General features: G+C 36.5%; 1 protein-coding gene across 1 annotated transcript in view; it reads left to right on the forward strand.

Moving 5' to 3' along the window:
• The window catches only part of LOC139731362 (protocadherin-15-like), a 30,534-nt gene extending 13,536 nt beyond the window's left edge, over window positions 1–16,998 (forward strand). The window contains exons 12-22 of the mRNA XM_071642254.1: window positions 239–378; window positions 1,234–1,446; window positions 2,313–2,551; window positions 4,785–5,006; window positions 5,558–5,650; window positions 10,139–10,180; window positions 11,622–11,642; window positions 12,271–12,319; window positions 12,942–13,042; window positions 13,539–13,776; window positions 16,149–16,998. Coding sequence (XP_071498355.1) covers window positions 239–378; window positions 1,234–1,446; window positions 2,313–2,551; window positions 4,785–5,006; window positions 5,558–5,650; window positions 10,139–10,180; window positions 11,622–11,642; window positions 12,271–12,319; window positions 12,942–13,042; window positions 13,539–13,776; window positions 16,149–16,745 — 1,955 coding nt within the window. The 3' untranslated portion in view covers window positions 16,746–16,998. The remainder of the gene's footprint in view (window positions 1–238; window positions 379–1,233; window positions 1,447–2,312; window positions 2,552–4,784; window positions 5,007–5,557; window positions 5,651–10,138; window positions 10,181–11,621; window positions 11,643–12,270; window positions 12,320–12,941; window positions 13,043–13,538; window positions 13,777–16,148) is intronic.
• Window positions 16,999–22,382: the final 5,384 nt, after the last annotated feature.

Below are 22,382 nucleotides of genomic sequence, written 5' to 3' on the forward strand. Positions count from 1 at the left end.
GATAATCTGATTTTATTTATTGATTTTTTTTTTTTTTTTTTTTTTTTTTGGGGGGGGGGGAGTCAGTATTGTCTATCAAAGACCACTTCCAATAAGACAATGGGCCATTTATGAAAAAAAATGAATTGATGATCCATAGTTTCAGGAAGGGGTTAACAGAATGTCCCAGCAGAATTCTGCATATATATTCAAATGTCTGTCATCCCCATTTTTCCCTTGCTTATTCGTCTTCATACAGAGCCGAGCGACCCCAGCATCCTCTACATTTATGTGCTTCTCCAAGACATCAATGATAATGCTCCCGTGTTTCCAAGGGAGTCCTACTATGCTGGGGTGTCATCAGTGGCTGGAGTAGGAACGGATATTATCATGGTGGAGGTTAGGAGCTTCTTTATTTTCTACAATATTATCTCTCCTCTCTGATCTTAGTGTTCTCTACTAAGAGTGACATCCTAGCACAAATATCAAAGGGAAATGAGACCCGAATATGCATATGGATTGAGTGACTGTAGCGTTATTTGGATGTAAAGAAGATATAGATAGAATTCCACAAAATTGAATTTCCTCAAACTGTTTTTAACGTATGTTAAGGGAAATTATCCCCCTGCTTTCTGAAACGGGTGAATTAACTGTTTTTCATTGTGCTAAAAAAGTGAACATATACATACTTTCTTATCATTTTCCATACTTCCATAGTACACAATATGTACTTTGAGGTAGCAGCATGCATAGATTTGTTGAAGGATGACCCTAGGGATCAAGAGAAGATTTGATTCCTGGATGAATGGATGGATGGAAAGAAAATTTGAGTGCATCTCATCAATTGCCATGTGTGGATAACAATCAATCACCATTTTCATTTATATTGTGTCCCATATATATTGTTATTAAACTTTTGTTATCTGAGCCTCATAATAATGCCATTTGAGCTATTCATTTAATACCACAAAGATGATTGTGTTTCCTAGCAGATAGTGTTTGTGTTTGAGTTGAGTTGAGTTTATTAATTTAACCATGGTAAAAAGCTTGCTATCAGCTATAAGATGTTTTTCAGCAAGGCCGGGAAATGATAACAAAACATAGAAATCATACAATGAAGAGAATGCACATAAAAATGTGGTAAATGGACAATGCGCTATTGCGTCAATGTGTTGAGGGCGTGTTGTGACCATGCCACTAATGGTGTGGGGTTTTTTTTGTGTGTGTGTGATGCTTCTGATGGCTCCACTCTAGGCCATTGATGCCGATGTTGGTGCAAACGGCCTGGTGACCTACTCACTGTACCAGGTTGACCAGGCAATGGCGCCCTTCAGGATCAATCCCTCCACGGGACAGATCACCACTACCAGGAGTCTGGAGGATGAGGAGGCGGGCAGCCAGTTTGAGTACATCGTCATGGCGAATGGTCCTGAGGGGCTCTTTGAGACGGAGGAGACCTCCTTGAAGGTAGGAACTCATTTTCTACCTTATATGAGACCATATATAAGTCTATCTGTATTGAGAGAGTATGAAAAGGTTCATGTGGATAGACAGATTATTATAGGTTTGACAAAAGATAGTGCCATAAAATCAACTCTTTCTTTATATGATAAATAGTTTGTTCATACCCTGAAAAACACCATCCTATAGTGATGGTATGACAGTAAATCAGTTTTTCAACTGGAGTCCATTGTACATGGTTATTATTTAAGTACACTTTTTGGGGGAAGGGGGGAAGAGGAGTTGTTTCATATCACGTTCCCCTCTCGTTTTCTTCAAAAATGTTTCTTCCGCATTGATGTATAAGGTAATGATCATATATTCCATCATATAAATTACTATCACATCAAGCATTTTATTTTAAAGATGTTCTTGTCAGTTAAGGCTTAAAGAGATATGCATGTTAGTGAAAGAAATAATGTATTGCTTGCTTCACTGTGTATATATCAACAGTGTGTAACACATACCCCCATGTAAATTGTAATGAAACATATAGTGTATATTGCCCAGAAACATAGTACATGATTTTAAGTCTAATATGTTGCAATGTTCTGAAACTAACTGCTGGTGAAAAAGGCATACTAATATTTTCGATGTCATGACTCTGATTACAATTGCCTCAATGTCGGATTAATAATTACATTTTACAATTGCATTAATTCCCTTAACTCACTATCATGGCAATGTTTGAGGCATTATTTATTATGTGCTCATAAAGTCCCTTAACAATTTACAGCTCGTTACCAATATGGTACAGTGAGATCAGAGATGTATGAAGTAAGATGAGATTGACATGCTAGCTATCCTAGAGGTTCCAATTTTCACTACCCTAGATTTCCATGATTGACAACTCACACCGTGCCATCCTCGGAGGTGACATCGACCCAGACACTATGCGCCTCCATGAGGACATCCTTGCCCAGGAGCTCTCCACAGTCCTAGGGGCAGTGGTCCACATTGAGGATGTCGGTCAACGCGAGGTGGGCAACGGGCTGGACCCCACGGGATCAGACGTCCTTTTCCACGCTATCAATGATGAAGGGAACCCCTTGAGTGGCTCCAGCATTGTAGAGTGAGTCTCATGATTGAGTTTGAATCCTGCGTAGTGCATTTCATCCTTAGACAAGATGTTTTGCCCACAATGTACCTCTTGACCCAGTGTATACATGGGTGCCTACCGATGATGGGGTAATGGTATGGTTAGAACCCTTCACTGGAGAGACTACCCTGGGTGAATAATACTGTATTGATATCAAATTGTTGACTGACGGACTGATTTTGGTACAACACGCATTTCCCATAGACACTTGTCTGAGTATACTTGTGACTCGTCCTAAACAGGTTAATAATTTCTGACTTGTTGGATGATGTGCTAAGTTTGCGTTCTTCATTCAAACTCAACAATGTATTTAACAATTCATAAGAGGGCAATTGGTTGTAACTGACATTTGCTGGGCCAATTCCTATATTTCGTTTTTATGCCTCCGCCACGAAGCGGTGCCAGAGGCATTATGTTTTCGGGTTGTCCGTCCGTCCGTCCGTCCGTCCGTCCTTCCGTCCTTCCATCTGTAATGAATTTTGTGGACAGCGTAACTAAAAAACCTTTTGAGGTATCCTAATGAAACTAGACATGTATGTGTATTAGGGGGTGAAGTTGTGCCTATCAACTTTTGGGTGCACATGCTCAAGGTCAAAAGGTCAAGGTCAAATACGTAAAATTTCACTATTTCCACCATATCTATTCAATGCCTGAAGATATTTTCTTGAAACTTAGTGTATACATGTATTACCCAATTAAGATTCTCTGGTGAAAGTTTGGCGTCATGAGGTCAAAGGTCAAAGGTCAAAAGGTCAAGTAAAAATATTAAAACTTCACTTTTTTCTCCGTACCTTGGAAATTGTTCAAGGTATCTTCATGGAACATAGTATATACGTGTATACATGTACTGACTGGCAGTTATTATTTAGAGAATTTAGGGTTCATGGGGTCAAAGGTCAGGGGTCAAAAGTCAACAGCAACACTTCAAAATTTCACTATTTCCTTCATATTTATGCACTGCCAGCAGGATTATTATTTTTTTTTTTTACACTTGGTGTATGCATGTATAACCTAAAAGAGATTCTCTGGAAACTGTCTTTTTTTTCTTCTTTTTTTGTTTACCTCAAAGGTCAAAAGGTCAAAGATCAAGGGAAAGTGCTGAACTAACTTTTTCCTCCATATCTTGGAAGTGGCTCAAGTTATCTTGATACTTACTACATATTTATGCATGTTCTGCCTGACAGTGATTATCCCATGAATTTTAAGGTCAAAGGCCAGATGAAAATGGTTACAATGTACTTTTCTATACAGAAATTGCACTTTTTCTCCATACCTTAAAAATTACTCAATGCATAAACTTATGAATGGGTCAAAGTCAAGTTAAAGTCCTTAAATCCCCAAATACATGCTCTCCTATTCATCCAATTAAATCTAGGTCAAGGTAGGTGAACATTCAACACATTTGTGAGAAACTTGTCATTTTAATATTTTCCAATTTTGTGAAAATGTAATCACACATTGTCCACATGTACTATAGACCTATTGGCAGAATCATGCATTATGGCGGAGGCATACCAGTCGCCTTAGCGACATTTCTAGTTGATGTAAGGTTTTACTCTCTTTTCATAGTAGTGTCAAATTGGGAGATTTCAGAATATTTGCAATGCCTTGAAATGTATTGTTGTGTGCCTGCATATTACAGTCTGACTGAGTAGTATGTATATTAGAAATACAAAACTGTAATTTTTTATACGTATTTTCTTCTGACAAGGTAAATATGAAAGTGTCCATGATTCTAGAATTACTTTAATCTACGTATTGTGCTGCCTGTTATGCATTATTTTCCTTGATGCCCTTTGAATCTTCCTTAATTTTCAATGTTACCAGAACTCATAATAATGCAAACAAAAAAATAATGATGATGATGATTATGATGATAATAATAATAATAATGATAATAGTAATAATAATGATAATAATAATAATAATAATAATATTAATAACAATAACAATAATAATGATAATAATAATAATGATGATAATGATAATAATAATAATAATAATAATAATAATAATAATAATAATAATATTAATAACAATAACAATAATAATGATGATAATAATAATGATAATGATGATAATAATGATAATAATAATAATAATAATAATAATAATAATAATAACAATAATGATAACAATGATAATACAATACATTTGTAATGATAACATTTGGCTTTTGTTTTTCTCTTCTGTCAAATGTCTGCAGGCTACTTCTCTCACAAAACAGCACTGTCAATGCAGCCTACTCAAACATCGTGCCCAACACAACAGTGACCAGCATTCGCTCCCCACTGCCCCCAGTGACTACCCCTGTCCTAACGCCCGGAGAGGGGCCCTCTGTGGAGGCCATCGCCCTGATCTGCCTCGCCTGTGTCCTCTTTATCTGTGCAGTCATCGCCATCAGCGTCATCATCATTTCATGGAAGAAGTGAGCATGTCAATTGACCTTTGACCCCTCCATCTTCAACAATGACCCAACTCTCATTATCATTTTAGCAACCACTGTTTGTGATATCACATGCACTCAAAGTTAACACTGTCACTCACTGGGACAAGTGCTGCTAATGTTGTACACATGTAAATGTATGGTACCTGGTATATTGTTTTCCTTTTGCAGGAAAACAGTGCAAGTTTTACTAAATCCTTGATTACATATTGGACTTGCACAAAGACGTAACTCCTTCACTTGCACCTTTCAGGCCATATCAAAGTAAATGTAATAATACTAAAACAGAAAAAAAAATGGAAGGTTGCCCGAAAACTTGGTGACTTGGAGTTCTGTGATCAGTCCCCTCTTATTGCAGTAAAATCTCATGGTTTATTTTTACAGATTTGTTTTGTTTTTTTCTTTTTTGAATTGGTAATGTCCTTCAATTCACTAACAATTCCTTACTTCGTGTGGAGTATTTCTTGCACTGAAATCTTGTGACTCATCTCTTTTTGTGACTCAACTTTCTCTCACTCGCACGTAATCTTCAGACGGGAGATGGAGAAAGAGAAGGCCGGTAGAATGTATCTGCCTGCTCTCTACAACTCCTTCAATCCTTACGGAAATGGGGATGACATGGAAATGTAAGTGCAATAATGTTAATTGCATGAAGACAGACTCTTTTAACAGTTAACTCCGTTTGGGGTTTGTTTGTGTATTTTTGTTTTTGTTTTTCCATCCTGGAAGCAAACATGCAAAATAGTGTCACATTCATTTGACGAAGGATTGAAAGTGGAATAGCTATTACTTGATCAAAACATACTGTTACTACAGATTTCTTGCCTGGATGTTAGAGCTAGATGAAAGGACTAAAAAAAAAAATAAAATTGAAAAACAGTCACTGTGACAAAAAAAAATAAGAAAAACTTTCTGGATATTTGCTATACAGTGGACTATGCTTGCTTGCATCAGCGTTTGCCCAGTGACTCAATATTTGCTAGTATCATGTTGTGTAATGTAAAAATAGCCCCTCTCTTGCAAACGTGATGCAAATTTGAATTACTCTTTTCCATTTCAAATGATATTTTTTTTGCTACATTTTTGTCAATGAAAACATCATGTTTTTGATGATACTTTAATTTTGAGTAGATTGCTTTTTGTTGTTATTCCTTTGACACTTGCAGTGCATTTCTACCTACTGCTTTTATATACTTATGTTATTTTCAGTAAATTTGACCTGATCTTCCTGAGATAAAACCCATTCATCCTTCCTCCTTCATTTCACACTAATTTACCTCAGTTGGCATTCCAGCTTTCCTTGCTTTTTATTTGCACTCACTTTAACTTTTATGTTTGGATTTTGATACACTTTTTTTGGCATAGAGTGTACAATGGGGATGAGTGAAAAACTTCCATATATTAAAAGTAGCAGTGGCTACCATTTTGGCAACAAAAATATGCAAAGTTGACTGTCATGTTAACCCTATTCTAACTGGGCTATTTGAGACCAAGTTTTTACTGGGGGGTCAATTTGACCCCCCCCCCCCCCCCTTCAGATCTCGGCCGCCGATTGCGCGATCGCCGCACAATTTTGCCTGAAGATAGAGCCGGATGTTAACTACAAGATTAGATGGTCATACAAAAGAAAAATATTGGCTTTCTATTTTTAGTAAATTAATTATGCAAAATTTACGCATGAAATCATATTTTCATCTATAATTCCATTAGAATGACTGAAGGATCCCTAGACTTTTGTGTCAGAGTTCCTCAAGACACATCAAACAATTCTCTTGTAAAAAATAGCAAAATCAAAATCAATTTCTTTTGATTTGTATTGTTTTGTTGATTTCTTATGTATTTTGTTTTTTCGACCTCTTGTTTTCTATTGGTTTTTTGCCAAAATTTGTTGCAGGCACTTTTCAAGCTTATCTACATTAGAATTGATTAATTTCAATGGTTTAAAGTTGAAATAATCTAATTTTTATCAATTTAACAAAAAAACACAATTTGCATTGGATTTGCACACGATATCATGAATTTGAGCTGTTTTTGGGTTGACATGCATATGCAAAACATTACATAACTTCGGAACAGTGTACCTGGACATCGCAAATTTGGTCTCAAAATATGCGGGAGACTTCAATGAAAAAAGTCATAAAACGACACAGCAAAATCTTTGCGCGTTGCGGAATCGTGGCGCGAAATGTCGAAGGGGGGTCAATTTGACCCCCCACCCCCCAGTTGGAATAGGGTTAAGTAGAGGAAAAGGTGAAAGTGAACTTAGGCCTATCATTACAAGTAAGCAAGCACTTCTGTCTTATGGTAACCATAGTGACAGTGAATATTAGCTGCCTTGGGCTTACAAAACTCTCTCATAACTTTGAACTCACACAGTACTATACAGTACTTTCATTGTTGCTGAAGCATTCCTGTACTAATCATTCATCAGTAATCAATAGTTCAATAGTTGGTTGTTATGAGTTAAAGACAGACATCAGAAGTTGTTGTGTATTTCAGAAAAGGAAACATTTCTGTATGTTATCGTGGCCTGTACAGGGGTGAAATAAAACTTGCCCTTTAGTCATTTCATGCTGCTTTCTGCATCTCTTCACTATCTCCTCTGCGCCCAGGGCCCAGTGTCCTGACAAAGCTTTCTTGCCTTCCACGTAAGTTCCCTTTTGTAGTCCCTATCTGCTTCTTTCTCCTTTGTTTTTTAAACCACATCATTTGTAGAGAATCATATTGACAGATGTATACCTCTGCATCTATGGTTGCCAAGGGCAACATGTGTTTGCACTTATTTGCATGTTCGTCCATCTGTCTTGACTTCAGTTTGTTCTATTCCAACTTATTTTTCAGAAGTATATTAGTAAAATATTTCAGCACGAATAGCACAAGGTAAAGCAAGTCTGAGAAAAATAGTCATATTAGATTTTGTGAAATCCAGCAGTAGTTGTAAGTCAGTGGTTGGGATAGAATGCTGAACTTTCACTAAAATGGCACAGACCTACAACTGACAGCATTCATCATGCATAGTAAACTAGAGTGGTGAGCCAGGCTTATTTACCTAACCGAGTTTTGCCAAAATACTGTCGCTGCCAAGGTTGAAAATCAATATATATTCTAGCCCTGAATTTCAGTGTTTTTGTATTGTTGAAGGGAAGCTGTATTTGATGTAATTTTATGAAAACATTTACAGTTGTCAAGAATATACAAAAATTTTGGACAGATTTTGGCCAAGAGCTGGTGAGGGTCATAGGTAATAATCATGGTTAGATATTAAATTTGTGACAGATTGACTCGAAGGATGGCTATAATTTCATTGAAATGAGTTACTCTTGGATCAAGGGATAAAATCCATTGTCTAATTGAATTGATTGTGAACAAATGTTTGATAGTAGAGTCTTTTATATTTGAAATACATGGGTGAAATAATACGTGGTTTGCATAGACACTCAACCTGTCAATCTTTCTTTGTCGTATTATTCTCTCTTTGTGCCACTCTTTGTTGCCCCACGTAATTAAGAACTACTCTATTATGCCACCGCGTTTCTGCTTTCTGTATGTGTTATTTCTTATATACTTTACTTTCTCTGTAGTCATTCATACCTAGGTTATTTTGCATTTGAATTGTTGTGTTTTCTGCCTTTAACATTACATCATTTAGAAGGCATATAACATTGTCACTAGCAAAAAGAATGTGGTATATTAGTGGATTGTACTGCTAATGTATCTACATGTACTTCAATGATCTGTGAAATGAATAGAACTTAAACTCACAAACAATTTGATGTTTGTATGCAACACATGCTTTACTCACTACATAAACTTCACTTTGTATACCATTTGAGATTGGTTTTATTTGATTTATAATATGATTGTTTGTTGTGATTGTTTGTTGTGTTTTAAAATCTTGCTTGATATTGCATCATACATCATTTTCATGAATCCTCTTATGTCTTACTTCACCCATATTTGCCTACTGACTCAGACTCTTACAAGGAACATGAACATATTGCAGTGTAGTGACAAATCCAACTACCCATGCTGACATATTTATTCTTAAACTGGTGACATAATGTGATTATAACATAAGGGAAGACATTTGTTTTCTTTGTATTTACTTGCATATTAAATTTATATGAATTCATGAAAGAAGAACCAAATAGTGCAATATCCCTTGTTACCTAAGGGACAACTTATGGCTACAACTTATGTCTAGAGAAAGCAATCCTCTAGAGATTAATATAATAATGAAATAAATATAATAATTAAAAAAATAACAAAAATCCTTTTTATTAAATCAACTGCCATGGAATATGAAATATTCCTTTGTCCCTTTTAGGACATCACCCTGTTTCATTAAAGTGTATTTTGCTCTTACCATGCACAGCAGAATGTTTTACCTTTTCATTTATTTCATTTTGTAAACCATTGCTTTCAGTTCCCCTGTCTAATTGTGCATGTTATGTGCCATGTGATTTATTTTCAGCTTTACACACACAGACTTATCAATTGTGTGCATCTTATATTCTTCAGCATGGCCTACATATGTTGGCATTGTTCCAATGTGCTATGGCTTCTTTATTGCCTCATTTGTCATGTATGTTGATTTTCAGTTTTGTATTGATGTGCAATTATCTTTTGTTTTTCATAGCCTGCGCTGTGTGCTTTGAACATGTTTTGCCTTATACTTATTTTCACAATGGTTGGATCAGATGGGTGAAAGTTCCCTGATTGTAGAGTGTCAAAATCATTTATACATCACATGTTAAAAGTCACTTTTATTTCCCTGACCAATGCTTTATGGCAATAGTGCTTGAACAGGCTGTGAGCTCTTGCTATGACATGATGATTAACATACAGTTATCATCCCAGAAAAAGGACTGTCACTTTACAGTAATTTTTCTGATTTTGATGATGAATAGTTTATTGAAAATACAACAAGCCAGTTGTGATATACTATCTATAAATACACAAATGCAGTAGACAGTTTTTGGCCTTATTTGTGAGAAAATGCACATCCCCAACTTCTATGATTAAAACATGTTGATAACTGTTTTAGATGAGTGAAAGCTTTGAAAGAGAGTGAAATATTTACCGGTAAACTGGTATTCTGCATCATTCTACAGATCTAACCCTGTGTACTATCAAGATGACCTGTCTATTCAGCCGTGAGTAGGAAGAATTCTCTCCCCATACAACTTCTTCTTTGCTATTTCAGACTAAGTCTTAATTCTGTTGTTATGAAACTTTCTCATCCCAAAGCCAAAGAACAGTACCTTAAAAAAGTTGATCTTCAAATTAATTTCAATTTACTTATAATTCTTTGTGTAAAGGATGATAAAATGCACATCAGGTCTGACAATTTTCAAATTGCTGCAGGACTTGGAAGTATACATTGCTAATTCATGATAGGGAAAGGATGTAGACTTTATGGTTCCTGTAGTGAATTTTTTTAATCGTTTCCATTTTCATATGTTGTAACAGCATATTTTCTGTCGAGATCAAGTTTGATTTCATAATGATGTCTCGACAAAAACAAAACAAAACAAAACATATAAAAAATAATAATCCTCCAACTTTCTGATGTCCAATGTCAGTAGTATTCATATATGATGAAAGGTAATGGAGTTTGGAACTTCTATTGATTTCTTAAAGAACCACAAAAACAGAAGGGAGATTCAAAAAGAAAAAAAGGTCAGTAAATTGGAAGGGTTTTTGTGTAGCATGCGACAATTAAGGCATCAAACTCAATGGCAGCTGCAGTCTAGTACTATTTTGAACTACCTGTAAACTGAATTAGAAATAATAATTCTCTAATTACATGGTGATTTGATGACATCCTGAATACATTCCTGCATGCTGGGCACAGTTTGGCACAGTTTGTCTTGATAGAATTATCTAGTGCTGTTAATGTTCTAGCATTCCTCAAGGGGTAAAAGAAAACCAATCCTTCATCCCAGTCACTCTGTCAAATATTTGCTCACCTCACAATGTTATTTTTTTTTTCACTTTTTGACAACAAAATGTCTAAATGCTCTGCTTTCTAACTGTTCCATATATAGCATGTGCAGACTGTGGACTCCAATACTATCTGTACTACCAGCTTGCAAATGTTGCTAAGCAATCTCACTCCTCAAAAATTCACTTCCACAAAAAAAAAAAACAACTGCAAGGCTGCTTAATGTGTTTGACAGTTGATACATTATTGCATGGCCATGGGTATCCATGCTGTCTGGATTTCTTGAGGGGTGTGGCTGGATACTTGTGATGAAGGGAGTCTGGTAGTATCCATGGGAAGCTGGAGACTTGTTAGCTTTTGTTTGCCTTGATTCTGTCATTTGATTAGAATGCTTTGCATTATAAAGATTATAATCAAGCAAATCCCATTACGCATTCGCAGACTTGCATTTGATCTTATCTACTTTTAGAAGACTCAGAAACCTTGCAAACATAAACACAAGTAGTGAGAGAATTTAAGACCGTTGGTGTATAATTGTTTTCAATTCATTCAAATTAAAGATTATGAAGCTGTAAACTGTCTATGTAATTACCTTGGAAGATCCTTGAGCTTATTTGTTTTCCTTGCATTGTTTTCATTTATTGCTGCAGAGGAGATGAAATCTTCCCAAAGTAAGCAGAAATTTTTTTGAGTGCTGTGATCACAATATATTAATCCATATATACTCATCAGTATTCACACAGTCGTTACGTTATATGAACATCTATTTCATATCGTCATGGGAATATCTATCCTATATCTTCGTATGAACATATGTCCTATATCTTTATATGATTATCTGTCCCATATCTTTTGTATGAATATCTATCTTACATCACTATATGAATATCTATTCCATATCTCAGACATATCATTGACATATCATGGGAGAGAAGTGCTCATAAATTTATTTTCATTATATCAAAACAAAGGGAAGAAAAGGAATGGGGAAACCCAGGGAAACAAAGAGAGGAAGAGAGAGCGAGAAGGGAGAAATAGAAGGATGAAATATATATATGTGAGCGGGAGAGAGAAGCATGGATATATATGTCATAGGATCACTTGAATGATTTAACTACAGGCTGTGGTATTGCATGATTGTGCTTTCCCACATTCCCATATCCCTACCATTTCATGATCCATGAGTTATATTGCATGTTCGTGTAACCCCAAAATGATGCTGAATATAACTGCTTTGTATTTACTATCATATACTTATACTAATAAACATTACTATACCCATTTGCTATTAACTCACAGTGGCACACCTAACTTTTTGGATCATGACCAACTTGACGGAGAAACACAGGTATATATCATATCTAGAGGGGTGGGGATTGTTTTGTTGTTGTTTTTTTCTGCTCAGAGGTTAAAAGATGTTATTGATGACAGAATCAGAAAAAGAATTGAGATAATTTTACCAGGCCTTTAGAATTCTGAAGTATGTTGTATGCATACTAGTATACCAATGCTTACATAAGAGGTTTTATTAATGCATTCCAGTTTGTCAAATGTATGCATGAATTTATGTTTTGCAACGGAAATGCTTTGAAGAATACTGATATACCCGCGAACAGAAATGTACTCAAATATATCTAGGCAAGAAGAGTTTTTACCTCTGTTTTTACCATTGCACACATATAATCTATATCAAGAGAATATTATTTGGTTCTGGAACTAATATTGTGGTGGCTTACTAATCCATTTGGATGAGCTATTCTTGGATGAATAAAACTCTACTGCATGAATTACAAAGAAAATGATATTTATGATCATTGATTCATCATGCTTATACATATATGCCCAAAACTCAGGCTTGCATCTCTTGAAAAATGCATGTTCAGTGTTGCTATGGTGATGTGTCCTTTCTCCATCATCAATTCACTGTGTGCATCTTGTAATGTGTGTGTGTGTGTGTGTAACACCAACAGGAGAGAACCCTGGAGTTTGGACCAGAGGATGAGGAGGCGACTGCCTTGGCTAATGGTATCTTAGCTGGCACCAGCACCATGCCGGAGGACCAACTCATGAAGTAATTGATCTCATTTCCAAGAACCTCTTTGTTGGTTTCAGGCAAACAGTCATGTCTTAAACATGTATACAATCAAGTACAAACAAAAATCTATGATAGTTTCTGAAAACACAGGCAATCCTTTTCATCCCTTTTGTTTTAGTGCTTATAAATGTTCAGGAGTACCCACATGAAAGTGATGAACATTATGAAAACATCTGTTAAAAACATAGATGCTGCAGTGGAAGCCAGTTCTTGTTGAACATTTCATTTGCAGTCACTTTGCACCTGTATTTCAAATACTTGATACACAACATGTTTTAAATCATTAAAACCTGCTCTCTTTAGTGTCTTGTGCTTTACTTATGTTTTTAGAAAGTGATTTTTGATAGAAGGAATGGTAAGGTAGAACATAGTTTTGAGATAATTAAACAGTGTGGAAGATATCTTTTCTAGCATATACCTCACATTCTGTTGGACTTTATGTGCTCGTTGCAACTTTTTTATATTTCACTAGGGCCACCATGGCCACCATTCCAGGTAGTGCTGAACTTGAGTCGCCATCTTACAGCAACGATATGACTCTTCCAGCCTACACCCGTAGTGATGATCCCCCATCAAGCTTCTTTAGCCCCGGATCGGGGTACACCAACCCCGCCCTGTCAATGGATGATGAACCAGACCTCAAGAAGGACGTTGCTTCACCGTCGTCATCCTACCACTCCAAGACCAATCCTCACATGGTAAAAGATGAGGTATGGTGGTGGGCTCTCATCCTCCCTTTTCCCCTTGCATTCCCAGCAAAAAGAAAACAGCAAAGCAAAAAAAAAAAAAAAAAAATGAAATAAAACACCCAAAACCCAACATCAAGCTTCTGCACCAATGCAAACGCTTTCCTTGCCCTTGCTATGGGACCTTAACCCGTTGAGAACAGGCTGATTTTGCTGTAACATGCATTTCCCACAGACACCTGCCCGAGTATTTTCGGGACTCGTCTTCAACGGGTTAAACCTACGCTGTATATCCCTTTGAGGGGACAATATTGACCTAATTGCATGTAAATCGCCCCGCATCATGAGACATTAAAGAAATGACTATAAACACGTACTCACAAATTGCTTTGTTTTAGAGGTTATAAGCTTTAAATCCCAAAATCATTCTTTCATTGATCCTTCATAAATTCTGATGATTTTATACTACTACAGGGTAAAAACCACAACATGGTTGTAGTCAGTATGACATATGGGAATAAATTGGTGCAAACCATACCCCAGGTTCATTTTCCTCTTTTACAAATATTGCCGTATGAGAAAGTACATGTATATTACAAAAGTTGATTGTTGTTTGACATCCACTGGACTTTGTGGTTGGTATGCATTAAGTCAATTTGAATATGAGCAGAACAAACACGATAAGTCACTTGTCATTTGTTTGAGAGATAAAAAATATGACAAATGGCTTTAAATTTTTTTGATAGTATTGACATGAATCTTATCTATCATATGTGCCTTTTCTCACTCTTGCAATATTTCAAAGTTCCATTTTGCTGTTCTGATATCCCAGTTTATTCTCATTGTGATTTTTCTGATGCTTCTCTATGATTTCATACTTTTTGTCTTGTTCTTTTGTTCAGTGTTTCAAAATGATTATGGTACTTAGAATGTGGAAGAGAGCAAATTTATGTTTTAAAGAAAACCGGTTTTGAATAGAGTCCTAATGACATTTTTAGAAATAAAGACTGACTGTTGTCTCTTTGCAAAATAGTTTTCATTCAGGAAAAGGCAATTGCAAAGTATCTTGATTTTATCATTTAACTGAAATGCCTTGGACAAGCAAAGAAAATGTATAATGCTCTAAGATACTTGGAGGCTTGATTCAGATTTATATTGCCGTGTTACTGTGCTTCCAAGTCAAGAAAGTCCTTGAAAGTCAAACACTCATTTCCCAAAACTTGTGTTACTGATTATCAATAAATTACAGACCTTGATATGTACAGCTGAAAAAAAAACCACTGCTTCAGTAAATTAAGATAGAGAAACTGCTGAAATATGACTTATTTGATATCCTTGGATTTTACTTTTCATTTTCTTGCTTTCTTAACTGCACTCTCATGTCAATATCTACTTAACTATTTTTGCATACTCATTTCTCTCCATGCCATTTTCTCCTTTGACCTGCACCTTGGTTACTTATATTCACTACTTAATACCCATCATTTGAATATATATGTACTTCATTAATATCTTTTTCTTTGATCTAAAATCATCTGCAATCCTCACAATTGCAACCATGTCAACAATACCTCATTTTCTCCTGAAATCCTGGATTAAAAATGCCCCTTTGCAATCTCTTCTAACCTAAAATGCTGTCCCTGACTTACGACCTTCCTCCATTCAATCTGGATGCAATCACCGTGAACTCTGACCTCTGACCTTTGACCTTACATTACTCAACCTGGGATAAAATCACCTTTCAGCTCTAGCCATCTTGTCTCTCAATCAACTGATCTCCATTTTCCTCTCCAGCTTACCGTGTCTTGTAAGTTGATGCTGTATTGCTTTCTCGAATGTTGTATAAAAATTGTCCAAAAATTTATACTGTCTCAGAAAAACATGTATTTCTCTGAATGAGTCCAGTAGTAGAAAGTAACAAATTCCATTCTAAACATGCCTAATGTAACAGTGCATATTTCTCAGTCTGTTAAGGTAAGATATTTTTCCATTGATATGACAATTTCATGTATTTACAAACTAAATGCAATATTTTTTTGTTGTTGTTGCAAAGATTTATATTTTTTTATGTTCTGTCCTTCCTATTGAAAAACCAAGATTGTGTGAAAACAAATAATTCTCACTTCATTCCTTCAATCAAACTAACAACAAAGCCAAATTTGCTTCATTAATGCATTTCTTGTCAAATAGTCAAGCATATTTCATCATCATATCTATTCTGTGCTCTCTTATTCCTGATTTAATTTGGGCTGTAAATGTTAACGTATGGTTATTTCTAGCATTTCTTGCAAGCACTGTCATGCATAGCACTGGCTAGGAAATTGTCTACACACCATCCAAAAGAAAGCTTGCTTTGACAACATTGATAAGGTATGATTTCTCTCTTTCCTCCTCAGGACCAATCCTACACCTTCTCAGAGTCGTCCACCCCTTCCTACCCCTCCAAGTCGACGTCCCCAACAGGCACCTTTGACCCTAACACACCGTACGATAGTCACCTACCTGACATGTCCACTTACGACAATGTCCACCTTCTGAAGATGAATCCGGCCGACTCCCGTCCAGGCTCCTCCGACAGTGGGCACCAATCCCTGGAGAAGGGAGACAAGGCGGGGTATGGCACGCCCATCAAGGTTCCACCTCCAGTCGTCCCAAAAAGCACCCTGCCACACGAGGGCGGCGCAGACAATATGGGCTTCAACCAACCCAACTCAGATGAGGACAATACCAGCGACAAGATTCTTAATGAGCTGTCGGAAGGGTTGAAGTCCAATCCTCCGGCCCCCGTCTCTGAGATCTCCTCCTACTCCTACACCATCTCGCCTTCCAGCACCCCGCCCAATCCCAAGCGCCCCGCCCCATCACTGGGCAGCTACGACATTCATCCGGAAGACATCCATGTGGCGGGTATGGTAGGGGAGGGAAGCCAGACGGAGAACAATCTCTCCTCAAACCCTTGGGAGGCTCAGGATGTCATGACGACCTTTCTCTAGAGAGGTCATGTGACTTATGCCATCAGATGTGGGTTGGATTTTGGTTACCAGGGGTAATTCTTTTATGCCAGCTCTTTCAGCCTCATGCCAATGTGTGAAAAGCTCAGTTGTAGTACTCCATTCATTCCAGTAACTACTATGGGTCCACCAATTTCCTAAAGCTGCAAAAACCACACCCATCACAACAAGGTTTCCCCCGTGTCAGATGGAGGGGTGTGTCACTTCGTAGAGAAGTCTGACTTAAACAGAAATTATATTAGTCAGACAAAATTACACACAAACAAACACAAATCTATCAATTTTTCATAAAATGACAACTCAAGGAAGATTTTCCTGTTGATTATGTTTAACCATTTCTTAAGATTTCAAACTGTGCTGCAAAGAGATTGCATAGAAGTGAAAAATACAACCCACAGTTTGGTAAATATAATTCTATTCCCTTTGCACTGCACACTAGACAATGCTTGCAGTCATTCTTCACACATTCACCCACTAGCTATTAGCATAATGTTGACATAATCCAGAATAATCAGAGGAGTAATGATTAGGTTAAGCAAGCAGATGTTGCCATAGATCAACAGCATCTCTCCCTTTGGTTAGAATGATAGATGTGTCACACCATGTAATATAAAGACAAGTCCTAAGTGTGTGTGTATGTGTGTCTGGTGGGCATTGCAAATGTGCATGTGTTTACTTATTGATAATAAAAGTGCCACTTTACATTGTTCATGCAGACTAGCAAAGATCTAGTGACTGAGGTGTCTCCTTCAGTGTAAGCTATGACCCACAATAAACATGCATGTGGGCTGATTATACTTCACATATCAGGCACTGTTATGATGATAACAGTTGTGCCATTTTGATTGCTTTTGTAAAGATTCTAAAATCAGCTGTCATCCCAAATGATGTGCAATATTAGTTAATCTGTGTACCACACTTTTATCTCGTCATGCCCTCTTGGATCAACTCTTGGCTGTACATAATAAGTTTATGGTGTTGGTAACTTAAACTGTTCCCGTTATTCTGACTGTTTGCTTGACTTTTGTTGTAGTGTATTTACCTAGCCTTGAAGGCTGATACTTACACTTACAGTACAAGCCACTTTTGTATTAAATATAGAATGGCTAGTTCAACTCCTAAAGGTTATATTTGTGAAACATACAATAGTATGGATCAGCATCACTGATCGTTATTGATTGGGATTATGACATGGTTTTCTGTCCTGTGTAGTTACCCCACATAATATTTCTAAGAAGTGTATGTGTATATGCCAACAACATGCCGCATTATAATTTCCTTCATGTATTTTTGGTTGTCGTACATCTCTGATATAATTTATGAAACATTCAAAACGAAAGATTATGTGCATTCTGAGTTTCCACATTTTCTTTCTTCAACGAGTTTCCTCTTTTACTGTAGAATCATATAATAATTATGTTAAAAATGTTGTTCTCTGTAGATGTGTTTGATTGCCAATTAAGTCACATTAAACATAAAATACCTGCAGTCAGAATCATAAAGCCCCAGCTTGCCTTTCATGTAGATTTTATACAAAGTTTGTTGAACACACAGCATGGTAGAAGCACTTTCTCACACACCAAACAGGGCAGATTGATTGTATTAACTGTTCTTCTCATGTTTGTGCAAAACTTTTGTTTGGTAGGTTTCTGCGGCAAGTCTCTGTTCTAGTGTTGGCCAGTGGAAGTTATATCTGTACCAAAGTCAATTAAGCAGCAAAATTCAATTATTGATAATAATAATAATATCAATTTGCAAAGTGTAAAACCTCTGTATATATATTCTTTTGTGCTGCAAGAGCTCCTGATAAGCTTTAAAATAGTGAATAGTGGAATAAAGAGATAATTTAAGTCTGAATTTGAATGATATATTCAAATATTATTTGAATGGGTATTTCCTGATATCTAATGGTAAGTTATTCCAAGGCAGACCAGTGAAGGCTCTTTCACAAAAGAGATTTTCTTTGATAGTAACATGAAAAATTCCAAGGCAGTGAGTTGAAGCCCAAGTGCAACCAAGGGAATCAGCTATTGCTAAGGAAGATATCCTTACACTACATATTATGTGACTTGTACTTCATTTCTCTTTTGTAATCGGGCCTCAACTTCTTTGCATGAAGTTTAATAAGGTAAGTTCTGTTACAGAAACAAATGTGTAAATTTCCACAGGTGGCTACAATCTACTAGGTGTGTAGGTGATATTTTATACTGCATTGGATTGATTTTAGTTGCTGTGTGGTCTTTAGTGTGTCATTTTTTAGCAGTGTCTGAAACACACCAAATTAAAACCACAATGAAAGAGGTGGATGTATATTCAGACTTTGTGTCAACCTACTTATGTGAAATTCAATTCTAATTTTGTGCAAGTTACATAAAAGAGGTCTGTCATTTTCACCAAGATAAATGCACTGAACATGAATGAGAACCGAGGAAGTAAGACATAATGGTGTGTGTCACAATCTGTTGTATGCATAATAAGCTTGTAACAGGCCAGTGTAAACATTGGCTGTAGAGACTTGGGTATTAAAGCCTGTTAACCTAATATGTAAATCATTTAGGTGAGATGCTTATGTCTCAGAATCTACAAATTTGTAAGAATGACTGATTCCAGTCATTTGATATGTCTTTCAAAATCTTGCTCATTATGAAAAGCAATCTGGCCTTAGTTTAATACCACAGAATGTACATAGGTTTGTATACTCCTGCATGAGAGTAGGTAATATAATTATGTTATTGAGGCACAGTGGGAGTACAGGTATAATATTTTCTGCTCTGTGTTTAATGGCCTTGTATTTCATTGGTGAAAGTCTGCTAGTGTCAAGGGAAACAAAATTGCATTGTTTGCTTGGGAATTCCAGATAAAGAAATTAACTGGAAAGATACTAAGAAACTTTTGTTTACTTCAACTGATGCACACATGCAATGCACATACAACAGCATCTGCATTAGTTATGAAAGAAGGCAGTTTGTGTGGTAGAAATAGCAATGACACTCAATGTAGATATACCGGTAAATGAAAATGGAAGCATCAACTGTCACTTTCACTCAAGAAAACTCTGCATTTCGATGTATGTATGCAAATTTCTTTTTCACCAATACAGTGTCTCCCTGGTACATGTATCAACTTTACTTATACTGACATGACTTATTCAAAATGATTCTGTATGTGAACTGTACTTGATAACAAGATGGGAGTAAAACATTGTTATCTTTGTTGTGTCTGAAAAAAAAAAATGTGTGCAAATTTTGCAGAAGATGTACATGTCAAAGTGCCTGTTGTTCTGTAAAAGACAGTGAATTATTTCATTATTACATGTCTAGTGCACTTTTTTGATTTTTTTGGTCTTATTTATAGGACAAATTCACACCTGGCTTCATAATTCTCACGAATGTATACATCTATTATCAGGAATCACTCTCACGCTGAATATAGAATTCAATATGTGTGCACCGTTTGTGCCTTTCAACTACAAGTGGAATTAGCAGGCTGACTTACTCATATAATGTACATTTCTATGTTATTAGATCATGCTAATGGCTCTTTTGTATCAGTCACGTTTTGCAGAAAATGGCAACTCCAAATATATGTATGCTATTTATGATATATGGTTTAATCTGATCTGTCCTTTCTGGTACCAATAACTGAAGACTGTTTTAAACTCCTGCATTTCAAGCAGTTTATTGCGTCAGGTCCTACATACCACAGGTATTAAATAAGGTATGTAAAGTAGATTAAGTATGACTTTGCTTCTCAACAGAAAAGTTAAGAAAATCATCTTCTGTTGTAATGGGCGACCAAGCAAATTGACCACAACTGTATGATGTTAATTTTATTGGGTAGCCTTCTTGTGAATGGTGTAGGCAGCCGTGTGTAAGTGTGGTACTTAGTAATGTTTTTTCTTCTTTTTTTTTTTTTTGGGGGGGGGGGGGCTGTTAAGCAATGGAAAAGGATTGAACTTTATGGTGTACTGGACTGTAAAACCATTCATTTTTCGAGAGTAGCCATGATTCAGGAAGGTAAAATGCAAGCAAATTTGGGGGGCTACACAATCCAATACACATAGTATTGACCGATTCTGTGAGGTGGTTTGTGTATTATTGGCATGGGCAGCGCCATTACTGCGGTGTCCCGGCTGACACTCTCTCCCACCCCTCTCACGCGCACGGAATGAAAAACTGATGCGTGGTTGTTTTAGCCAATAGGTGTCTCGTACTGAGTGCGCGAACGCTTGCTTAGTGCACAAACCTTTGTTACAAGTGCGCATACTCCTGCTACTAAGCGCGCGATAAACATGTTGCTCGGGGGTAGGGGAGAGGAGGAGGGGTCGGCTGGGACACCGCAATTTGAGCTAATGGCTGCGCCCAGTGCCACAAATTGTCTGCTGCCCTCAACGAACCCGAATCGGTCAATACTCACGAAAGTTTCATGCTATGAATGCTTCTGATTTTACAGTATTACCTCATTTCTTTCAAAGCAGTAGAAAAGGAGTAAACTATATAGTATGATATTCCAATCAGCTCCATGGGTTAATTCATGCGTACACATATGACTAATTACCAAGCTCGTATGCTGTGTACAGATAGAACTGGAGCATGTTAATGTTGCACTATTGACAGAACTGACCCTCTAAAGCAAGGTTTACAGCTCCCAGCAACGAAACACAGAGTAGTACACACAGGGTACATTTCCCTTTCATGTCAGTGGCTAAAACCACATACCACATAGTATCTCAGTGGCAATTTATCTTTTCTTTCATATACATGTATATCAATCTTTACCTCACTCAAGGTTAACAGGGCAAAAAAGTTTAGCACAGGGTAGTTAAAACTCGGTAATCATTGTTGATGTTAATTTCCTCACATACCATTGTTAAGGGTAACGAACATGCAGTGCAGATGTGTTACTGTGTACTTGAGTATATGTATATATATTTTGTGAAACTGAAAAAGCCCACACTTAAGACTGTCACTGCTGCCTTTGTTGCTTTCAACTCAAGCAAACACTACTCATACACAGACTGCAATGTAATCATGCAAAATCAACCGTTTTGTTTGAAAATGTCTGTATTGTTGGCACATGCTGTCATATGTTTGAGAGCGAGCTTAGAGGAGGCAAGAATGCACAGATTTGTATTTATTTCATTTGAGGGCTATTTACTGGGTTTTCTTTTATACTCTTTTTCAGTGTCAGAAAGAGGAGTACACTGACTTTAAATTCTTACAATTTTAATAGATATCCTTTCATAGTAATTTGGTTCTTTCTGTTTTTTCCAGATTAATCAATTGTAACGCAAATAGCAAGTATGTGCGATTTGACTAACGAGCTTATATTACACATGTACAGAGAATTTGTGGTGTAAAGCTTTAAAATGAGCAACTCTGCATTTAAAAAGTTGAAGGTGAAAATGTGTAAGTTTCATAAGACATTGTGTTGATGAGCTTGAGGAGATTTCATGCCACCGTGCCTGAAAAGCTTGGTTGGTAAGATGAATTTCGAGCTAAGAATATCAGGTGTATCTATTTTATGATGATAAGTGAATGCAGAAGTGGAATTGGGCAGAAATGCTTCATTTCAATGCTGAGATTTATTCCACAAGCTGTTTGTGAAATATATATATTA

Source organism: Diadema antillarum, unplaced genomic scaffold (assembly GCF_040938485.1).
Source record: "Diadema antillarum isolate AM-2024a unplaced genomic scaffold, OU_Dant_1.0 seq00000368_RagTag, whole genome shotgun sequence".
In the NCBI taxonomy this organism is placed as follows: Eukaryota; Metazoa; Echinodermata; class Echinoidea; order Diadematoida; family Diadematidae; genus Diadema; species Diadema antillarum.